The following is a 23,572-nucleotide window of genomic DNA, read 5'->3' on the forward strand; positions in this document are numbered from 1 at the left end:
AGCTATTAATTCATTCCTTAGACCCTTTTCACTCTGTTAGCCAATTGTAACGTATGTTTGAGGGCTTATGGTTATAGCTTATTCTAGGACCTCTGTTAGATATTGGGCAATCCAAGCAATCATCCATTATCAGGACTCAAGGCTTTGGAGCACAGGTTTCAGTGGTTGTGCTGCTTACAAAACCGTTTTCTCTCCATAGTAGGCATTTCAAGTCTATTATGCAAAATAGTAAAATAGCTTCTTTTTAGCTTTCAAAATTGACATAGAGAACTAGGAGCAGTTTTTCAACAGTTTAAGCAATTTGTAAGTCTTGTGGTGAATTCACTATCACTAGAAGTTTATACCAACAAATTTACAGGATGTCTGTGCCTGTCCAGTTCTGTCCCCCTAATGCGTATTTCAGTTCAGCTATAGCTATTTGTGTTTCCTTCATTTAGTTGAAGAAATTATTGAGACAGTAGAATACAGTCTGCAGATTGATGATTCTTCATTGCTTTATCATCTGTGATGCTTTGAGGAGCTTTGTGATAAATACAAGAACACTGAGTGATTGGTGACTCATATAAATAATACTAATGTGGTATTGAATTGTATTCTAAATCCTAAACAGAATGGGGAATGCCTCACCAACCCCCTCACCCACCTCCAGATCAGCAGTGGATGACTCCAACCCCAGCTCAAATGGAAATTGTTCCTCCGTCTGAAGACAGCAACAGTCAGGACAGTGGGGAATTTACTCCTGACAACAGGCATATATTTAACCAGAACAATCACAACTTTGGGGGACCTCCCGATAACTTTGCAATGGGGCCAGTGAACCAGTTTGACTATCAGGTGAAACATATTTGTTACTTTAATGTTGTAGACGCGCAGAGTCCCTTCCATGGATGTGTTCCTCTAATATCATCTAGCGGCGACTTTCATTCTTCAGTTCTACAAACATCTACAGAATCTGTTATCTGCTAAGATACATTTTAACCAAACACTTGCCAGAAGAGACTTTAGAGTTCTCAGTTCTGTTCAGAGGTCAAAGAGTTTTATTTTTTCTATGGTAGTTATGAGAAATGGCTGTTGTCTGCATATTAAAATGAATCACTGTGTTCCAGTATATAAATTAATATTATGTAGCTTGGTGTTAAAAAGAGGAGAAGGAAAAAAAAATAAAGTTCAGAAAGATATGCTTAAATATGCTAGATAATGTTCTACAGGAAACAGTCCTGTATTTGCAGGGAGATAGATAGACTGGATGATCCATTGATCTTTTCCATATCTATCTACTGTGATTCTTTGAATAAACAATGGTATTTCTAAAAAAAAAAATCATATCCACTTTTTTCTTCATTCTGGCATATAAGCTGTATAGTACAATAAACAAGTAGGTGGTTTTATCACTAATAATAGCAGGGTGCATTGCACAGATCTTTAAACACGAAAGAAGTTTTGTATCTTCCCTCTATTTTCAGTATTTTTCTTTCAAAACTCCTGATATAAATGACAAACTAGCTGTTTAAAAACCTACCTCCTGTTCATAAACAAATACAAGGGAATATGGGCAGAATTTTTTTTGTTTTTTTATTATCTTCTAGGCTATTTTTATCTGTCTAGATTATTTTTCCTCTTAAAAATTCTCTTGTTCAACAGTATTGTTAAATAGGGAACCAATAATTTTCTAGTACATGAATTTATTATAATTTTTGTTTATTGTCATGGGACAAACTCTTGAAAGTAGCTTCTCTAAATACTACACAAAACTTGTTTTGCAGTGGATTAGAGATGCTTAACCTGAAATTGTAGTGGAGAGTGCTTTAGTATAAATTACTTAAATACTCAGTAGACTAATTGATACTATACCCTTTTTCCTAACACTCTCTTCTTAAATAGTTTCATTAGGCATTTCTGGGTAGTTAATACTGAAATAAATGCCTCATCTATGCCTCAAGACTTAGGACTTTTGGATCGTATACAGATTGCCCAGAACCCAGGATCTGTACTAAGATTGCATATTTATGCATTTAATAATTTCATCAGCCATATTAATAAGATCTGTGAAAGATTACTGGAAAGTGCACAGTGCAAAATTCTTATGTAATAAAAGGCTGAATTTTAAATTTTTGTTCTCATGCTGTAGTTAAAGTGCTGCTAATATATCTAGACTTTTGAATCTTGGTTTTGTACACTGTTTAACTGCATGGTCCGATGCTAAGCTGGCACAGAACTGATGAAGATATATGGTGATTATAGAGCTTAGTGTTTAGCACAACATGGAAGGAGGTTGGTTGAAGCCCTTTCAGGTTTGTTAAGTATCCCTGCTTAAGTCTAAGTTTAGTCATTAAGTATTTGATAGTAACTTGTTTCTTTGGGGCCACAGTAAAAGAGATTGAGTGATCTCAGTAGCATAGAAATCATGGATTCGTACTTGCATGGATTTTTGTAGACCAACTTGCTCACATGCTGCATTTAGTGTTACCACGTGAAGAAAAATAAACTGCATTACTCTTTCAGCATGGGGCTGCTTTTGGTCCACCTCAAGGTGGATTTCACCCACCTTATTGGCAGCCAGGACCACCAGGGCCACCAGGTCCTCCAGCACCTCCTGCACCTACTCAAAATCGAAGGGAAAGACCCTCATTCAGAGATCGACAGCGTTCGCCTATTGCGATGCCTGTGAAGCAGGAGCCTCCACAGATTGGTACATGTTAACCACTCCTTAATGAAAAAATGTAAAAGCTGTGTTTTGTAAAGAATTGCAAGATTTGAAGACCTTTTTCTTTTTAATAGAAAGTAAAAGAGGAGGGAAAGAAAAAGCCGTTATAAATGTTTTTTCGCCACAATGAGATGTGGGCCTTGTTTTGATGGGGGTGGGGGTCTTACTTTGTTTTGGGGATATTTTTATTCCTTTTTGGGGGGAAAGGTTTTTTTCATCTTGCAAAACTGTAAACCTTACTTATATAGATGCTGTGAAGCGTAGAACTCTGCCTGCCTGGATTCGTGAGGGCCTGGAAAAGATGGAAAGAGAAAAACAGAAAAAATTGGAAAAAGAGAGAATGGAGCAGCAACGTTCACAGATGTCTAAAAAAGAGAAAAAGGAAAGTGAGGAGGCTGAAGAAGGGGATGGCCCACGGTTACCTCAGAGAAGTAAATTTGTAAGTAGCAGGGTTTATTTTTTGTTCAGGTTTGTATTTCCTGGAAGGGATTGATTTTTTAGTCTCTTCAAAGGAGAGATTTTGTGTCCTGATTACCTCATTGGTTTTATTGGTATAATCAGCAGCTGAAAAAATTCAGATACCTGTATTTGCTAGACTGAGCCAATTTAGGAAACCTTGCATTGCCTTAATTTTAGCAGTTATCTTGTTTGTAGTCCAAAGTACGTGTCTGGCAGGAACTGACAACTAAGTATTTTCTTAGCTTACGTGGGTACAGGTACCTGCATATTTTTAAGGAAGGGAGAAAATTAATGTTGTTATGATAACTAATTCATATTTCAGTACAAAGTAAATGAAGCTGACTGTTAGAATTAGAAACTAAGGAGCTTGATATTTAAGTTTTTCCTGAAGTGTATGATGCTGTTTTTGTAGGACAGTGATGAGGAAGATGAAGATGCTGAAAACACAGAAGCTGTAAGTGTTGGGAAAATCAGCAGGAGTCCATCCCCAGCTCCTCAAGAGGAGCAAAGTGAACCAGAAATGACAGAAGAAGAAAAGGAGTATCAAATGGTATTAATTATGTAGTTCTCACTAAGTTCTTCTGTTTAATTGATCATATTTTTCAGGCATATCAAAGTAAATTGCTTTTTCGATGCCTGATACTGTTAATAGAGGTACAGCATGCCTTGTACAGTAAAGCAGGGTTATATATTCATGTCTCTTCATAATGCTGGCTTTCTCATACAAACAAGGATATTGGTTATATAACTCACATTTAGCACAGTAGTGAAAGGCTGTAATGACTATAATCTTTGCATTGATCTTTATTAATTTTATGGTTTTGCTTCACTTATCAAATTTCTGAAAACTTTCAGTGACTAAATGCACCCATTTCAAATCTGTCCTTCAACCTCAGTTCCTGTGAAAGAGAATTTAAGAAATGTATTCTTGCAAGGAAGCACTACAACCCTAAATCAGCAATAATTTCACTGTGTCTGCACAGCTTTCATAATTTGAAATCACAGTTGAATACAAATTGTACAACTGAATCCTTGTTAATTAAGGCCCTGAATTCTACTAAGTTTGATGAATACATTTTTGTAGAGCATGTGGCCAGACATAAAGGACTTGGAGTGCTAGCAACCACCATTTTAATTTTTGTAGAAAATATGTAATAATAAGATGCTATATAAGTAACCTCTGATGATCTTTACAGCAGCAGACCAGTCAGAAAAGTGTACTTTTTTTAAAAAAAAGAATAATTGGAATCAGTCTAAGTATATTTCTGATTTACATATTCATTTGTTATATCATCTTAGACATTAGGATCAGTGCCCTGGATAGCTGTGTGCAATACATGTGGACACAGTTCACAGTCAAAATGGAAACTTTAAAGTTGTGAAATCAGGTCACGTTTAAACAGCTTCAATCTTTTTTTGGTTTTTTAGTCATGTCTCTTGAAAGAAGTCATTAAATAAAATGTGCAGGAGACCACTTTCACAGTCATCAAAAGAAGTGAAGCTGTGTGCATATAATTTGAATGCAGCATTTATTCAAGATGTTTTGGCCTTTAATTGTATATGCAATTTTCTTCAGATGATGCTGACAAAAATGCTGCTGACAGAGATTCTCTTAGATGTCACAAATGAAGAAATCTATTATGTGGCCAAAGATGTTCACCGTAAAGCAACTAAAGGTATGCCGGGTTGGGGAGGTTTTTTTCTTTTAATTTCTTCTGCAAAAATTCTGTATTTGCATGTCTTTAGAACATTTAACCTCCATAGTTCTCCCTCAAGAACAATTCCAGTATAATGCATCCAACTTGGTAGAGTTCAGATCCAGTAATCATGTACTGTCGTCCTGTGCACTGTATTGTGAGTTACTTGAGTTATTCCATTTCTTTCATACAATTCATTCCAGTTAAAATGGTACCTGTGTGTCAATGGCTCTTGAGTTGTAGCTGTTTCTTACTACTATCATCTTTATCTCAAAGCTGTTCAGAAGTGAAAAGAGATGAACTTTGAGTCCTCAATTAGTAATTAATTCGCTTTTGCTATTAACGTGTATTGTACTTACAGAACAGATTATTTTAACATCACATACTTAATCTAAGTGTGTAACTACTGAAGTTGAAAATGATGTGCAGATGCTGTAACTTGGAAAGTGATTAATGAGTATATATTTGGTTTTTTCTGTTCACTGTTAATTTGCAGTTAAATTCTAAATCTTCATGGTCAGAAAATCTAGACGTGGTTTTAAATGGATGATGCGTTTTTAATGTTTCTTCTCTCCCTCCAAAGAACAGCAATAGTAGTAGATTTAACAATACCATAGACTCATGACTATGAAATCGTGGCTATTTGTGTTAACATGTTGTTCCTGTTGTTGATGTGATACAAAGCTCCTGCAAAACAGCTGGCACAGTCCAGTGCACTGGCTTCCCTCACTGGACTCGGTAAGTATGTTCCTTATTTTTGAGGGGGCTTAAAGGGGGACTTTGACTTTTTGCCTTGCGTTTCTAGAAATTGCATTTTGAGACTCGATTTTAATTGCCTGGGAGTATGGGTCACTTTCTGATAACTTTATCATTATCAGCACCTTTGTTTGTTCCACAGGTGATCCTACTGATATATAAGTGGGATAGTTGCTGGAGTAAAGGACTAGGCAGTGTGATTTAGTGTATGAGAATCTTGCCTTAATTTTGAAAAGACGTAAACATTTTAGATAAATTTACTTTTCAAAGTCTGATGGTTTCAGAAGCACACTGCAGCCTTCAAAGAAAGGAATACTGTTTCATATTTTTCTTCTGTTTTGATCCATGCAAACCAGAGGGGAAAGTTGATAGAGGAGTAATGTGCAAGTCTATATATAAAAATATTATAATCCTTGTAATTATTGTTTTATTGAAAAGCTACATAAACACAAAGGCTCCCATATCATACACTGCCAGAAACAAGACAGGAGAGAGAGATTGAAATTCCAGCTTGAGACCCAACTGCAAGAGATTTCTCCCAACATGACTTTTATCGTCTAAAGCATACTACAGCAGTGTCAGTGATCAGTTATGTGTTCATTACATGGAATATTGATGAATTAAATTGAATGTTATCATCACAAGTATTCATGTTTCAAAACTAACTCAGTAAAGATCCTAAGGACCTCAGACTGAAAGAAATCCATGTCAGATGTTTAAATTGACTTTATCTTTATCAATCCAGTAGTTACAAATATATCTGGGGGAGAAGAAAGTCTGTTTTCTATTCCACCTCCATATCTGTCAAAGTGCAGTGTTTTCTAAATCATGTGGAAAAATTGATATGGCATTCAGAATTTCTGTAGCCTTGGACTACGGAGGCAGCTGAAGTCATTTCAGAGTTGTCTTCTGGGGAAGATCCCAGGCATTTTCTGTCTCGTTGCTGATACAGAGGCAGGCACTGTTACAGTTTCCACAGTGAGCTTTTTTGCCTTTCCATACAATGGAAAAAAGTACCATGGTCACAGTGACTGCTTGCTGAAAGCAGACAAGCTGTTCCAGAGGAGTAGAAGCAGACAGTGACCATCAATGCAGATACGGGGGCCTTGAACACACTGGCAAACAGCACTGGCACTTACCAGAATAAAGTGACTTCTTCAGAGACGAGGAAGTGAAGGAAGGGCAATGTTACTCTCCTCTTTGCCTCACAGAAGTATTAAGAACAAAGCTTAATCTTTCCTCGTGATAGACTGGACTTTATGCACGCAGGTGGACTGGGTGGTTATGGATCAGGAGACAGTGAAGATGAGAGGAGTGACAGAGGCTCTGAATCATCTGATACTGATGATGAGGAATTACGACACAGAATAAGGCAAAAACAGGAAGCGTTTTGGAGAAAAGAGAGAGAACAGCAGCTACTTCTAGAAAAACAGCTAGAAGGTAAATCATACAATGGCTTCTTACTGTGCCACTGTACATGGAGTTTACCACTTAGTGTATGTAAACTGGTGGCAAAGAAACATGTTTTAAGCAAAAAAAAAAAAAAAACAAAATTTATAAATAATGTGGTTTTAGTTCAAATTTAGAAAAAAACCCAGACCCCTGTGATTTACTTCTGTTTCTCCATTCAAGGTAAGGCTTGTCCTTTTGTACAAATAATGTAGGCCAAAAGTCACCCTGAAGAGCTGTCTAGAGATGGATGCAATGTCAAGAAGTCATAAACCAAGTTCACAGGCTGAAGGTGAAAGTGGTATTACGATAGAACTTAAAATTGATGGTTTTCTCCTTTAACTTTTTATTTAAAGGCCTTAAGACATATGGAGCCCTTAATAAAAGTCTGGACTAGATAAACTTTTGGTTTTCTTAATATTCCCATCTCTGAGTGTTGGAAGATGTATGCATAACAGGATAGCCATATGGAGAGTGACTGAGTGGTGGCCTATGACCTCTGTTTTCCTAGTGCAGGATGTCAGTGTGGAGATATCTCTGTGGGACCATTTGCTGAAAAAAAAAACCCTAAGAGTGTAAAGCAGCTCATTCTATACATCCAAAATACGGACGAATGCCAGTGCAGTCTCATTTGTAGCAGTGTTTTGGAAAGGCAGAAGATTTCTAATGGACAGTACAGCATCTTCTAACATACCCTGGCTTCTGCCTGTCTTGCCTAATGACTCAAGGATCAGCTGGAATTGTTTTCTGAGTTAAGTTGACCATTAGCTGCCATTTGGACCACTCTGGGTTTCTGGATGCAGTTTTATTCCCTAAATTAATTCAGGAAATGATGTCCCACATCAAAAGACCATTTTTAGGGAAAAAATGTGTATCAGTTATTTTTTATGGATTCGATTTAAAATGGGGAGATAAAGTTGGTAGTGATGCAAAGGATCTTAGGTTGAATAAAAAGAATTTTTATTTTGGAGACCTCTGGGGAATGCTCTGAGGGTCTCACTATGTGAGAAATACAACTTCTTCAGACCAGACAGTAATCCAGATGAATGGGGCTCAAAGAAAGGCAAGGAGGCATCAGTACTTCCTGCTGTACTGATGAGGAGTCTTGTAGGAAGGAGAAAGGGAGAGACTCAGGTGTGCAGAAAAGTTGCAGAAAGAAAAAGTCTTGTGTGTAGATCAGTTTGGGAGTTCTGGTGTTCCAGGATATTTATTTGAGAACTTCGTCTTAAATCACTCAAACATGAAATAACATCAAGACTTCTAAAATGATTGGGCTCTACACTTTGTATAAACCAAGAGGACAACTTTCCTAGAAGAAAATAAAAAAAAGAGTGGTTTGTTATTAAGTAGTTGGTATGGTGGCAGTGTTTTAATTATTAGTATTATGAGAGGTGCTTGGAAACTCGGTTTTGTCAGTATTAATGGTGTGGAAATTACTGACATTGCTCTAAATTAATTGCATGTTTTTTTCTGTGTACTTCTCTTTTTTTCAGAAGAAAAGCTACAAAATGAAAAAGTTTCAAAAGAGATGAATGAATTTATCAACAAAGAACAAAACAGTAACTTAGCATCACAGGAGGCAAAAGAAATTGAAGCAGATGTGGTTCATGAAAAGAAGAGATCTCCAAATGCAATTGCACCTGATGTAGAACTCAAGAAGGAGGGTAAAGAGAGGACAGGAAGGAATGGGTCGAGAAGCTCTAGCAGTGGTAGCAGCAGCAGCAATAGCAGGAGCAGCAGCAGTAGCAGCACAGTATCCAGTTCATCGTATAGCACTAGCTCAGGTAGCAGTCGCAGCACTTCACGTTCTTCCTCTCCCAAAAGGAAGAAGAGACACAGTCGCAGTAGGACGCCGTCACATAAAGTCAGGCGCAGTAGAAGCAGGAGTTACTCCCACAGAAACAGGAGAGAGAGGAGTAGGAGCAGGGAGAAAATAAGGGAAAGGAGAAGATCTAGTAGAAATCACAGTGCCGAAAGAGGGGAGAGGCGGAGAAATCGGAGTCCTTCGAGAGAGAGAAGCTGGGATAGACGTAGAAGCGGCAGCCGCTCAAGAGACCGGCGAGCCAACCGTGCGAGCCGCAGCAGGAGCAGGGACAGACGTAAAGCCGAAGACCAGCGTAGAAGCCCTACTGGAAATAGGCACAAACATAAAAGTGAGGGTAAAGATCAAGAAAGGAAGAAGGAGCAGGGTGGAGGTGTAGATAAAGACAAAAAAAAGAACAGAGAAAGGGAGAGAGATCAGGAAAAAAGAAAAGATAAGCCCAAAAAAGAGGAAAAAGAAAGTAAGGCTGGCAATCATGATGACAGTAGATTAAAGAGAAAAAGAGACAGTGAAAGAACTTTTTCTCGCAGTGATTCGATATGTGTGAAAATAATAAGACAGGATTCCAGACAAGAAAGCAAAAAAATTACTACCAAAGATAGCAAAAAACGATCAGGCTCTGAATCTAGTGCAAGGAGTAGTTCTGAATCACCAGGAAGTAGTAAAGAAAAGAAGGCTAAGAAATCGAAGCATATTCGGTCATGCTCCATGGAGAAATCTCAAAGGTCTGGTAAGAAGGCAAGCCGCAAACACAAGTCTAAGTCACGATCAAGGTAGTATACTTTTTAAGTATTTTGTCTGACTTTAAAAAAGTATTTTTATATTCGTCTTCATGTGTACGGCATATGAACTTTTTTAATAAAGTATGGTATTTATTAAACATTTTGTCTTAGGCGAAAGTAACTTTGGAAAATCTTTTAAAACTATTAATTACTAAGCCTAAAGTGTGTGTGGGTTTGGGGGTCTTTTATTTTTTCCAATTAACTTTTTCCCCCTTTTCCTTTATTTTTCAGATCAACAACTCCTCTTCATCGCAAACGCTGAGGAATTTATGGCACCAGTGCTATGATGTTTAAAAATTCCATGAGTTATAAAAGGCTTGTCTCATTATAGAGGCACATTGTGGCTATGTAGGTGAAACCAGAATCCTTTTTTTTATGGTGTAAATAGGTGTATTTTTTCCAAATGCTGCTCAGAATTAAATACCTAATAGGATTTCTTTGTATTACATTTTTTCAAGAACGGTAGTGCTTATTAAGACTATAAAACAGGCCATTCTCTTTCAGCTGTAATGTTCTTAAAATTACTATTGAATGTACTGTGATGTCAATAAAGCTCTTTAGTTCATTTTTTGTTTAAAATTCTTGCACCTGAATTTTGTGGTAAATGGTAGAAAGTACTTAAAAATAAAAGAAAAAGGCAGCTTTTTTGGTATAACAGATTTTTAAAGTACTTGAAAAAGATTTAACGTGAAACACTTGTAATCCATGGACATGATGAGATTACTTTTTCGGGGTGTGGAAGAACAGAGAAAAGACATCTTATTTTTCTTTAGATATGTGTAAGAGATTTTTTTAATAACTTTTTTTCTTTTTTTTTTTTGTCTAGCTGGTACTATATGCTGTGTGTGTAAAATATGGGTCACTGTAATACAAGCTATACTTAATCAGACTGAACCCCTTTAGGAATATGTGCGATTAACTGAACTCATGTGGCAGTGTTAAGATCTGGAACTATATTCCTCACCCAGTTTTCAGAGAGACCTTTGGATGTTCAGGAACATTACACACATCTCAGAATTTTAGAAGTTTTATGGAGTATGTTTATTGATGTCACTCAGTACACATCGGTAAACTGACAATAGGTTAACTTTACATTTTGGCACAAGCGCTAAATGCATAGTGAATATTAAAGCTGGTTCTTAGTGTCACAAGAATTGTGACTCATGTAAAGCTGATACACTAATGTATTAGCAATGCCACTAAATTTTTGGTTTTAATATTACCATAATGTGAAAGGTCACTGATTACCTACTTAAGGAAATTGACTATTGCTGTTAGAAACAAGAGTGTGAAATAATGTAAGTTCAAAAACAAACCAACAATACCCAGCTCTAGGCCAGTGACTTTTACAGAAGAACATAAACTCAGGGAGAGGTCTGGTATGACACCAGTTGTGAAAGAGGTAAAAAGCCTAACATCCAAGTTCTCTTTGATTGGTTGTATCTTCTCAGAAAAAATTACACTAGTACAGGAAACTTGTGAAGCATGTCTTCGTGAACAGATAATCCATTTAACTAAATCAGAATTCAGCTTTGCAGCTTTTTTCCACTGTATTTTTTTTATAAATAAGATGCAGAAAAACTGTTTCAGTGCAAAGAAATGCATTTTAACTATGTGTTTAATAAGCAAGCTAATTGGTGGTGAGTACATGCATGTGTATCAAAACACTGTTACAGATAAGTAATCAGTTTTAAATTATAACATCCCCCCCAATTATATCTTTCACATAGAGTAAGCAGTCATATTTATTAGCAGAATAAGGCATAATTTATAACGCACAACTTTTGCTTGCATTGGTAGGAATATAAATAATGATGTATTGATCCAATCTCTCTGCACTCTTGGCTCTGGGTAAGAGTGAGGAATTTTTGGAAAGTAGGTAGCATAACAGTTCAGATGTCCTAGAAGGATGTCTTGTGAGAGACGGAAACTAGAAATAAGCTGAAGAAAAGCTGTTGAGGAATACAGTTTCCAGGATGCATTGAATTTGATTTTCAGTTCAGATTTTATATTCTCTGTCTAATAATAAAAAAGATTGTGTATGAAAAGCTTTATATACTCTGCCAACAACTGGAATTCTGTCACTTCCTGTAAATATGAAAATTATTTTTGGACACAAATGCACTTATATGGGTAGTGACTGTATGCCAATAAAAAGAGCATACGATCTCTGTATTTAACTGTTTCAGAAATCTTACTACAATGGCCTACTCATCACTCAATAATTAAATACATGTCGGTACTCCTGTCAGCATCACATACATTAAACTTGTTTGGGCTTTGGAAGCTCCTCTTACAAATGTCTTTCACCAGAAAAGGCTAAAATAACAACCCTTTCTTTTTAATTCCATACATCTGAAGTGATCCTAAAATGTGCAAATGCATACAAAAATGGGAATGTGTCATGTAAAAATAAACGCTGCAAAACCATTCCAATGCACTACAGGGTAGGCAATACATAGGATTTTGCATGTTGTGCAGCAACATGACATTTGGAGGCATTGCCCTTGAAAACTTTTTAAATAAATAAGGTATGGTGTGGAATCAAATGAACAATGATTTCCATGCAAATTGTCCTGAAGGTGAATACAACCAATGTCCATATGGACCCCAAGGTGCCTGCTACACTATGTTAGAACAAGAATTAGCTGTGGCCCATGGATAGGCCAAATAAGAGTAGTTGAGTAAATATTCTGACTTTAAAGATTGAGCAACTACATGTATTTTGAAATATGGCCCAATAACTCTCTTCTGTACTTGAGGCACTATCTCATGGAATAGCTACTTCTTAGTTTCAAACAAGCTTGTCCTGTTAAGTAGAATACGTTGCCAGTGTGCATGTGTTTACTTGCTTGTAACCAATTTAAAAATCACAAATATAAAAGCAATGGCAACGTAAGATTTGGCTCTCTTGCTCAGATTTTGCATTTACTTTGCTGAACGAATGACAAGTAATAAAGTTGAATAATAAGAGGATGTATGCTTTGAAGGAAGGCTTGGTTTTGTCTCTTAAGGAGACTATTTTAGCATCAAGGATTTGTTGGAGCTCTTTTTTTTTCTCAGTATCTCTGAGGTGTTACTAATAACTCGTAATTCCAGTGCACCATGAGCTTTGTTGGATAGAAAGCAGGTGAGTAGAAAAGTGAGGCAGGTACATACTATAGGTTTGCCATATATTAATTGCTGTCAAGACAAGCTTTTTTGAGCCCTTTCAGCAGTCCTTATTTAGCTTTAAAAAGAATAATCCAAACTTTAACTACTACATGGATTATACCGTATTTAGAGGAGACCTGTAAACAGGCAGATTTCTAACAGTGAGGGTTGTAGTACCAAGCAAGGTCAGTTCATAAAGCAGTCTGGCACTAGAGGGAATCAAGCCAGGACTACCAGTGGTTATACCACTCCAAATTTCCTGCAGCCTGGAGGATGATCCTGCCCTTGGCTTTGTGCAGGCCGTGCCTCCTGCCTGCGGATGCCAGCATCTGCACAGGCAGGCAGGGAACCCAGCGGGCACAGGAGCGCTGCCAGCTCTGCTTTCACGGCGTACCCTCGCCTTGCTCTGTACTGCTGCCTTCCAGACAGCCTTGGTTTGCACTGGGCGTTCTTGTTGGACCTGCAGCTCAATAAAATGTCAGAAAACTAATCATTTAAAAAACTGGCTTAATGCTTTTCCATTTGTGTGTGTCAGCTGTGAACTGCCAGGGCCGCTCACCTGAACCTCAGCTCGGAGCCCTGGGCAGCAGTACCTGCGGGGGAGCAGGGAAGGCAGCCTTCTTCCCGGGCCACAGCCTGGCCTTCATCTGCCAGCCGTGACACGGCAGCCTCAGGAGAGGCAGCGGCATGCCAGCTGGGATGGTTCCCATGAGGAGCCTGCCCCAGGCCCAGCCATGCTGTCGCCCAGAGGTTCTGCTCCAGGCCGCCGTGCCGGCCGCTGGGATCGCCTCCCTCCTGAGCCTGCCCCGGAGTGAGGACTCCGTGCCGTGCCCTGCAACCCGATGTGTTTCTTGGTAACGAAAGGGACCGAAAGCTGTGGGGTCGTCGCTGTGTCATCCGAACGAGCCTCTGCTTGCGGGTCTTTTCGTGTTCCAAGACACGGGAATGAGGGGGCACGCATTTAAGCAGAGTCACTCCAGGTGAAGCCCCGGCGACAAGTGCCACCGTAGGGGCTGGCGTTCACTCCGTTCCCAGCCCCGGGCGGAACCTTCCCGGCGCCCGCCCGGCGAGGCAAGCCGGCACCACAAGCCGCGGACCGGGGCGGGGCGAGAGCGGCGGCCGCGGCCATGTGGGGCGGCGGCGCGGCCCGAGCGCTCCCCCGCGCCCTGCGGCGCCGGCGGGCGGCGGCCGCGCTGCCGGGGGCCGCGGGCGGTGAGCGGGCGCTGGGCGGGCGCGGGAGAGCGGGCGGGAGGGAGGGAGGGACTCGGCGGGGCCGGCGGCAGGGGCGGCGTAACAGGGCTTCGCTTCGCCGGCTCCCTCACGGCCGGGCCCCGCCGGCCTCCCGCCGGCGGCGGCTCCGGGCGTGTGTGTGCCGGCCGCGTCCCACGGCACCCCCTGCCTATCAGCGCCGGCCCGTCGGGAAGGTGGTGTTCCCCTGCCGCCTCCTTTGCAGTCCGGAGGTGTCTAGACCGCTCCATCATCGCTGCTGCCAAAAATCATCGTCAGAGGGTGGTTTACTCTGGGTACAGCGAGGCATTGCTTTGATTCGGGGGCTGTTGGTGACCAGGCAGCAGCTGGATGTGAGCCAGTGGTCGCCGTGCTGGGGAGAGCTCTGCATCGGCTAAGCAGGAGTGGAGAACAATTGCAGAATATTGTCCCTAGCCTGTCTGTGCGCCCTTCGTGAAGGTTTTTTGCTTAGGTTTCCTTACCGGTTCGTACAATGCAGAATGAGTGTGCAGCTGTGTATGTCTCATTCCAACACATAATGAGCCCAGCTCTGCTTGACTGTGTGAGTGAGTGTGTGTGAGTGCGCAGCTCACGGTCAGGGTAAACATTTTGGGGAAACTTACACTGAAACATTTCAGTTGCATAAAAAGCTCTTTTCCATTCAGTTTCTGAACGTAGCATTGTTTTGAGGAGTATAGGGGTGGTGCATACATAATTTGAGGAGTACAGGGGTAATGAACTAGCATACATGCTTTTATTTAATCCCCAACACCCTAAGTACAATAGTGAGCAAACGTGCAAAGATTTGCATGGTTAGTATTGTGCTAGAGCAGCACTCTTACAACTACACGTTTTGCCTCTGACTTCTTGTAAAGCTGATGTTTTCCATTTGGTTGTCTTTTATTTATGCAGATGACTATGCTGATCTGTCTTTTCAGACAGGTCTGAGAGGTATCGTTCAAGACTTCAACAGGAAAAGACAACTGAAATCCAGTAGTACCTTGCCTGTCTCTCTGACTGAAATGAAAAGCAACATGTAAGTATTGTATCTAAAATAATCATGCGTGATAAGGGCTACCCTTTTCTGTATCAATTTCATTTGACTTCGTGACAGTGTCACGTGGAGCTGTTTTTATATCTCACGTTTGAATGTTTGATCTGGCCTGTTCTGGTTTTACTAATTGCCAACTGAAAAATTACAGACATGCAGCCATCTGTTTGGGAAGATATGTTGCCCATACAGTGTATAATATCTATATGCTACTAAACGAGTGTAACTTAAATCTCTAAAGAAACATGAGTTTTACCTTTTTGCATTTTCTGATGCATTATTTATTTTTCCTATATTTCAGCTGGCATGAAATATTAGTGTTGGCGTAATGACATTCAGCTTTCATTATTCAGGTTCACTGTGAAGAGACCTTTCAGCACTTCACACTCATCAGTGGATTCAAAGGAAATGAAAAAATTCCAGCTCCTTGCACATAAGTGGTGGGATGAAGAAGGAGAATATGCAGCCCTTCATTCTATGAATGATATTAGAGTGCCATTTATTAGGTATGGTTTTGAAGACAGACTTTTTTCAATATGTACTATTTCTGCATGACCTCAGAAAATATTGTAAAAAAAAAAAAAGCCAATTACCAGTACTTACGGTAACTACGTATTGCATCTACTAAAGCACCTTGTGGGTTTGACCTTAATCACGTCCCTTTTCTTTCAGAGATACTCTGTTGAGCATGAGTAGTAATTATCATCTGGGAAATCCACTTTCTGGAATCAAGATTCTGGACGTGGGCTGTGGTGGAGGACTGCTGAGTGAGGTAAGAAACACTGCACTCTGTGTTTCTTTGTTAAAAGGCATGCAAGGTATTTGAATTGTTGTACTAATTACTCTGCTTAATTTTTAATCCTCCAAGGAGGACCTTTTCTGTGATTATGTTAGTTACTGAGTAGAGTGCAGTGCACTCTTACAAAAAAAAACCTCATAGATTTTTTGGTTAGCATAGTGGTGGTGGTTTACAGAGAATGAGGGAGCTGGTAATGAGAAATTCTAAAATTCTGGGATTCTAAATCAGGAAAATAAGATTTCAAGCACTCTAAAGTAAAGGAGAGGGGAAGAATGATGAAAAAGTCCTTGAATATTTCTTTTTTTGCTTTATGAGTCTAGGCAAGAATACTTGGAATCGTGACATCCTCGTTACCAAAGAAGTAATTTTGTTAAAAACCTGTTCTTACACGTTCATTTATTTGAATTGCTTATCTTCAGTGTTTTATATGGGAGTGGGGATTCTCACCTTTGATTTGATCTCAGGGGAAATGCATGGAATAATATCAAGCACCCAAATCATACCTCTCCTGTGTCAGTAGAGATTGCTGTGGTACAGGGGCTGATGTTACAGTGGCTTCCAGAGAAGTCTGCACAAACTTGGGACTGAGAAGTTACTGTTTGTGGTGGAACACTGTCCCCAGGCTCTGAACAGAGTGCTGTGTCCCATCAACAGACTAGGGATGGTTTGTGAATTTAGTGTTACAGGTCTGGCTGACTTACTCTGGGAACTTCATCAGGATATGAAGTGAGGTGTAACAAAGGGACCTGAATCTCTTCCATGTTTTCTTCCTTTTTTTCTCCTATTTTAAGCAAAATCCTGTAGTCTTGTGAGAGGAGTCTCTCTAACAATGCTGGCAAAAGCAGTGTGCTGCATCACCTTCTCAGGCTGAACAACTGGTGAATTTCCGGTTGGAATATCATACATGTGGTCATGTTCTGCAGCCTGTTTCAGTTTCAGGAGAGGTGATGACTAAGGTGCTAACCTTGGAGTAAGAAGACACTGGAGAAGCCTGAGTGACAGCCAAGGCTGATGCTATCCTAGTAAACATCAGTGTTTAGTTCTCAGCCGTGAGAAAGTCACAGAGATAATCATATATTAAGTAACCATTAAAAAGATATGAGGATTTACAATTACAGGTGGATGTTGAAGAAAGTAATGACAGTAATTAAATACAGCATTGTTTTTCCCCCTTTAATTACTGTGTTGATTTTCCCCCTTTGTTTTTCCTCTATCAGAGAGTAGTAGTGGAAGGAATCTTTATTTGGTGTAACAAAATGGATTGAGAAGAAATTATTCTAAAAGACAGTTTAGATGTGCGTATAGTCCAGTAACTAATTTTCTAATAAAATTAACACCATCTTTCCCAAATCTAAGGGTGTTTTTGCTTTAATAAACATTTAAAATAAAACTACTGGATCAGAGCTCATAATTTGCTGTTGTTTGTCTTGTGTTGATGCTTTCTGCATCTTGTACAATCTTGCAATGTACATTGCAAAGTTTCAGAAACCTTTAAGTAAATTGTTTTCATGCAGAGAATAAATGACACTCTTTTTTTATTAGCCTTTAGGTAGACTGGGAGCTTCAGTTACTGGAATTGATCCTGTGGAGGACAACATTAGAACAGCAGATCGACACAAGTCATTTGATCCGGTCCTGGCCAAGAGAATACAGTACAAGTCCAGTTCACTGGAGGAGATTGTGGAAGAGTCTATGGAAACCTTTGATGTAATTGTAGCTTCTGAAGTAGTGGAGCATGTGGCTGACCTTGAAACGTTTATCAAGTGTTGCTCTCAGGTGTTAAAGGTAAGAGAGTTTTTGCTTTCATTATTGAGAATACTTATTCTCTTTTATTATTGTGGCTTTTTAAAAGGAGTATGAAAACACATCTGCACACATTTCTCCACTAAGTCAAAAGCATGTTCTAGAAGTGCCTTCCATTCTTCTCCATGATGCAAATACATATTCCCAAATTCAGTAACCACAGTTAGGGGAAATTTATTTCCCCAACTCTGCCTCAGAAAAGTGTTAAGGCATTACCAGGCAGTGCAGGTTTGCATTGCATAGGACATTAAGAAATCTGGGTGCATCTGATTTCACTCGGGTGAGAGAAAATGTGGCAGTGCTGCTTTTGATGGACAGCTGTGGCTCAGACTGCATGGAAACTCTGTAATGATGTTTCTGACACAAGATTTTATGCCAGCACTAGCATCACATCAGATGAAATCCTGGATTGCTTTTAAAGGTTCCTAGTTAAGCTTTGGAGATAATCAGGTGGCTGTTCATCTTGATACTTCACCTTTATTTGCAAAGAAGGATGGTAGGCTCAGCACACAAGTGGGAGCTTTTCTTTAATCTCTTTATCTTTCTGGTCATCAGAAGAAATATAAATTATTTCAATGGAATGTATGACTAATTTTTAGCCTGCTAGGAACAAAGAAATTATCCCTTATTTCTAACAAACAGGCCTTTTAGGACTTAGAATTTGTTTTGGGATTTGTTTTTTTTGCCCATTTAATTATTAAAACAAGTATGGCATGGCATTCAGCTGTCTCAAAAATTAGGGAAGCATTTCACATTTTACTTTGGTTTCAATTGAAAAAGCGGGTTGTGGTTTTGATTTTTTGCTTAATTGGGGGTTTTTTAAACAATATATATTGTATATGCTTTAATACCTTTTATTTATCCATTTCCTGGACAGGAAATACTATAAGTGACTTTTCTAGGTGTTCTTTGGGCTAGGGAATAGCTTTTGGGCCACCCAAGACCTGATTATGTTGGTACTTTGAAGATTCCTGAAACATACGGTTAGAACATTATATACTTTCTTGTTATAAATATCTATCCTGGGATGAAATTACTTCTTACTCTTGCATTGCGTAGACTTTGACATGGACAAATTATTTGTCTTAATGTGATTAAATTTACAATTTAAAAAACTGAAATATTTTTCTAATTGAACATTTTAATATTTTAATTAGCCTGAAGGTTCTTTATTCATTACGACAATCAATAAAACAAAATTGTCCTATGTCCTGGGAATTGTGGTTGCAGAAAAAATAATGGGGATTGTACCAGAAGGAACGCATGAATGGGAGAAATTTGTTCCCCCTGAAGAGCTGGAGCGCCTCCTGGAATCAAGTAAGTTTCAGGCCAGATGCTGGGAATGCAGAGAGATATCCAAGTGGTCCCCGTAGAAATGGTAAAGGGATAAGTTAGGCGGGGTGAGGGCTAGCAACAGTACACAGCTTTTCCTGCTTGAGTTAACAGCTGTATATTAAGAGTGTCATTCCTGGTTTAAAGACACTCCTGCTTAGTGGATTTTGCATAAAATAAATTAAATGGAATCCTAAGAATGCAGTGATTACTTGAACAAAATCACTGTTGCAGCTGCCCGCTGTTTAACAGCCTAAATAAAAAATTCCAATGTTTTCCATTGTGTTCTGGTGACAGAATGTATGCTGTGAAGTGGCTCATAAGCCCTAGGTCAGGTCTGGGGAAATAACTGTGTTGGCACTCTGGGATGCCCTGCTGCCACTGCATTGTTTGTCACCTTTCTTTGGGAGGAGGCGTTTTTATTTTTGGTTTGCTGCTCCATGTTCTCTGTTCATATTATGTTACTAAAAGATTTCTTCCAAAATGTGAAGATGAAACCTACCACAAATTCATTAGTCAGCTCTTGAGAAGCTCTGTGATGCTGTTTTTAATTCCTTCTAATTAAATTACCCTGCTCTGATTGCTTTTAAAATAGACAAAGCACTGAGCTGGGAAGACTTCTTTGCATTGCCCTCCTTCACAACAGATGTTTTAAAACCTTCTCACCAAATATTTCACTTTGCTCTAGTTCACTGCAAAGAAACTGAAGTATGAGTGGAGCTATTCTCTTGGCAAGGTCTTTTCCTGGCACTTTGCAGTAATGCCATAAGGAATATGACTAATACTGATGGTTCTTTCAGTTCTTCCTTTGAAAGGAGAAGCAGGTGCAGTGGAGTGATTTGTTTTGATAGGGTGTTTGTTTTCTGCCTTCCATCCTGTATCCTGCTGGGACACAGTAGACCCATGCAGTGGACTGAGTGCTGCTCAGCTGGGAGTAATAAATCACTCTTTATTTGCACCAAGTCCTTGACGGCATTCACGTGCCTTTTTCTTACATTTTTCCAGTCCTAAAGGGAATCTGAAGAATCCTTGCCACGATGTGCTCAGATTTTGATTTTGGAGTGTGTGATGTCAATCTGAAGCATGTCTCCACCTGCAGAAAACGTTACCAGTCAGCCAGATGAGGAGGTGTGAGGCTGCTGGCGTTTTCAGCAGAGCCCTGTAGCTGCTGGTGGTGCATGGCCTGGCAGAGAGCCACTGCCGGGAGCAGGACCTGCTGTCACCAGTGATTCCTGTGCCACTCTGTGTGGGGCTGTCTGACAAAGGCCAGCTTCCCCCAGCCCAGAGGAAGAAGCATGTTTCAGACTTGCTCTAAAGAGCTTGATGTTGCAGTGACTTAGAATATTTAAGAACATCGGTTGCTTTATGTGGCTTCTTTCTTTCCTAGATGGCTTTTCAGTCAAGACCGTGAATGGGATGTTGTACAATCCGCTCTCGGGCTCCTGGAGCTGGACGGAGAGCACGAGCCTGAACTACGCCGTGCATGCAGTGAAGTCTGGGGCTCGGGCACAGTCACACGCCACAGACACTCCCACAGAGACAGACATTGACCAGCGCTCAGCCACAGCTGGCACAGCTGCCACTGTCCCAGATAGCACTGTCTGATGTGTGGTGATGGACTGTCACCGGAACAGAAAATGAGCTTTTACTCAGATGGACACAATAAAACCTTTGCTAACAACAGCCTTCCTGCTTGCATCAATAATACTTGTGCTATTTTTGGCCAGATATTTAGGGCAGTCTCAAAAAAATCAAGTGTCCACTACCTCAGGAATCTTTTAAGATTGAAATGAGCAAAGCTTTTTAAAATACAAGTATTTTCATGAGGAAGTAGTTTCTAATTGTTGGACAGGGAAATGCAAATTATTCTGTTGGTAGCTTGGAGGGAGCTTTATTATGTGGTGGCGTTTTGAGTCCTGCTGGGACTCAGATCTCCATAGAATAATGGCATAGACGTAGAGAGTTGAAAACCACGATGGTGTACAATAAATAAAATGCCTTAAGTATTTAAGATACTCAACTCTGTAAAAATATATGAAGCACTTAAGATTTGCAAACACTTTTTCCTGTAATACGCCCTTTCTTCCTGAAGGGAAATAAAATATCAAACCTTTACTGTTGAGTCCTGCTGTTTCTGCAGTTGACATGAGGTAACTGAAATGGAAGAAGAGTCTCTGAGACCAGAGTGCCTCAGCTGTCAAAGCCCCTTCACCATAAAGATATTTGTATCTGTGCCTGTTCAACTTTCTCCCTCTGCCCAAATAAAGAAAAGCTGCAGGTAAAATTTTACTAAGCAACCAGAGCTCCATGCTAGAAGAATGACATATTAGCAGTCTGTCCCATAACTGAGCTGCCATATCTATTTATTCTTAATGTTCTAGAGCCCAGGTAAGGAAAAGTCATTTACAGTGAAACAAAGCTTTCTAAATAAAGTGTCACGTGTGTGTCTATGACTGCATCTCTTTCCTTCTTTCTCGTTTTTCTTTCAGCTTGTACACAGCTAGAAAGGTGTCTTGTTTTTATTTGCAGGAAGGAAAATGAAACTTTTTTCTCCCCCCCCCATTCCCCCCCCCCCACATTTTTCTCCCTGTTTTAGTTGTGCTAAGTTTTCTACACATTTGCATTCTTTCTGCCTTGCTGTATCTGCATGTTGCCTTCAGATCTGAGTTCCTCAGGGATTTGATGATGCCCAGAAGAATATAGTTAATTTATAATGGAATAGTACTAATTCATAGCTAATAAACATTAAGAAGTAGTATCTGGTGTGATCGCTTCCATAAGCATGAATAAGTTCTGCTTCATAATATTTCTGTGGGCTATAGCTTGGCTTTGAGAAGAAGATTCATCATGTTAAGAGTTCAGTGATGGAGAAGCCACTATGCCAGTAAATAAATAGTTCCAAAGGTTCCTCAGTTGAAGCAGCTTAACCTTAGAACCCCATCAGTGATGTCTTAACATCCTCATTTATACACTTTAGTACCTCTTATCAGCTGCAGTTTTGAGTTGTCACCCCTTAATTTGCTTAGATAAGTGGTCTGAGATTATCTCTACAGCTATTACCATTGCATGTTGAGTTTCGAAGTTCACATGAAGTTTTGCGGTAAACATTGTTCCTGGAGCACAGCAGTGGAACTGGCTGCAGCATTTCATTAATGGTTTCACTAATGCTGTCCATAGGAGGAACACATCATTCCCTGTCTGCCTTTCTTCTTCTGCAAAGGAGTCTCTGCTCCATTGGTCATGCATGCGGTGTGGTGCACAGCGTTTAGGAGAAGAGTGATGCTGGAGGAAAATGTGGAGTCAAAAGAGATAACCAGTGGTTTTTGCTCCAATGTTCAGGCTTGTATGAACCATGTGGCTCCAATGAGTTCCCCTAACCAAATAACCAACGTCAGTCTAAGTTTCTACAACTGTATGAGTCTTGTTTCAAGTTTTGCTAGCAGCTCTGAAAACAGACCTGAACAGATTCCTGAGGTAGCCAACAAGAAACATGCCCCAAGAGGCAGTCCCCCTCCACTGATTTGTTTTGAGACTTAAGTGAAATAAAAATAATATAAAACTGGCATAGAAAGAGCTGATTTTGTTTTATTTAAGAACCCTAAGTCCAGATGTTTGTGTGACTAGCTGTTATCCTGGCATTCTGCTTTTTCTCACTTCAAAGATTCACAGAATATTCTGGGTTGAGAGGGACATGCAAGGATTAAGTCCAAATCTAAATCGTATTACTTGTTACTTCCTTGTAGTTTTTCATTAAACTGTGAACCACCTAGGGAAAGGGTGTTTTGTTTTGCACATAGGACAAAAAGCCTTTGATGGGTTCTCTGTCCAAGCTCACAAGAGGGATCCTGTACCTAATGAACAATGGCTAGCATTTAAACAACAAGCACGTGGACCTGGTTATCCATGGATACCCCTGGATTTGACAAAAACCTTATCACAAGCACCTAATCTATTCCTACATGCGTATTGGAACCCTATCCGTCCAGGGGAGTTTTGAGAGCAGTGTGGACAAATGAGTTGGGACTGCTTGAACAACTCCTTGTACCTTTAGTATGTCTCCAGATGTCCTGATATGCTCCATCCCCAGTCCTTACCCCTCAGTTTTCTTCTCCTGGGGATTATCATAACTATTCTGCCCATATTTCATCCCTCTGTTTAAAACGACCTTGTTTTAATGCAGAAATTATAGAATGCAGTTGAAATCATTTTAATGAGATAAGAAACAGTACAAAAATATCCTACACTTGTGAACTGGTTTTGGTGGTTTTGCATCCCTACCTTTTTCATAAATCTGCAACTGGCACAGTGTAATCAAATTTAGTACTGTGCAGTGAATATGTACTATGCCCTTGTGCTTCAGAATTTTTTTTTTTGAATCTGTGCATAGAAAACCAATGATGTTTTTCACACTTCTCTTAGCCCAGCTGCTGCAGAAATTCCATAGATGCTATTGAAACGGATGGAATTGAAATCAAATAAATTTGCAAACCTTTTGTCTCTCATTTTGCGACTTGTTCATGTTTATGGAGCCATAGCTT

At 39.7% G+C, this 23,572-nt stretch overlaps 2 protein-coding genes across 6 annotated transcripts in view; both read left to right on the forward strand.

The window, feature by feature from the left end:
- The window catches only part of PNISR (PNN interacting serine and arginine rich protein), a 35,366-nt gene extending 23,522 nt beyond the window's left edge, over window positions 1–11,844 (forward strand). Inside the window, exons 4-12 of the mRNA XM_040059464.1 lie at window positions 611–834; window positions 2,503–2,689; window positions 2,953–3,143; window positions 3,576–3,713; window positions 4,740–4,839; window positions 5,545–5,598; window positions 6,886–7,056; window positions 8,559–9,660; window positions 9,901–11,844. Coding sequence (XP_039915398.1) covers window positions 611–834; window positions 2,503–2,689; window positions 2,953–3,143; window positions 3,576–3,713; window positions 4,740–4,839; window positions 5,545–5,598; window positions 6,886–7,056; window positions 8,559–9,660; window positions 9,901–9,931 — 2,198 coding nt within the window. The 3' untranslated portion in view covers window positions 9,932–11,844. The remainder of the gene's footprint in view (window positions 1–610; window positions 835–2,502; window positions 2,690–2,952; window positions 3,144–3,575; window positions 3,714–4,739; window positions 4,840–5,544; window positions 5,599–6,885; window positions 7,057–8,558; window positions 9,661–9,900) is intronic.
- A 1,805-nt stretch (window positions 11,845–13,649) lies between these two features.
- Window positions 13,650–21,492, forward strand: COQ3 (coenzyme Q3, methyltransferase). 5 transcript variants are annotated; one of them, XM_040060089.1, is made up of 7 exons: window positions 13,650–13,676; window positions 14,988–15,085; window positions 15,454–15,606; window positions 15,773–15,872; window positions 17,442–17,684; window positions 18,860–19,019; window positions 20,422–21,492. In XM_040060089.1, the coding sequence occupies exons 1-7, from the start codon at window positions 13,665–13,667 to the stop codon at window positions 20,637–20,639; spliced, it is 984 nt and encodes a 327-aa protein (XP_039916023.1). In that variant the 5' UTR covers window positions 13,650–13,664; the 3' UTR covers window positions 20,640–21,492. The 5 variants fall into 5 exon arrangements, with proteins under 5 accessions (XP_039916023.1, XP_039916020.1, XP_039916022.1 ...); XM_040060086.1 differs by lacking the exon at window positions 13,650–13,676 and adding an exon at window positions 13,943–14,034 and having other exon boundaries at window positions 14,962–15,085; XM_040060088.2 differs by lacking the exon at window positions 13,650–13,676 and adding an exon at window positions 13,943–14,034 and having other exon boundaries at window positions 14,992–15,085.
- Window positions 21,493–23,572: the final 2,080 nt, after the last annotated feature.

The sequence above is a fragment of the Hirundo rustica genome, chromosome 3 (assembly GCF_015227805.2).
Source record: "Hirundo rustica isolate bHirRus1 chromosome 3, bHirRus1.pri.v3, whole genome shotgun sequence".
In the NCBI taxonomy this organism is placed as follows: domain Eukaryota; kingdom Metazoa; phylum Chordata; class Aves; order Passeriformes; family Hirundinidae; genus Hirundo; species Hirundo rustica.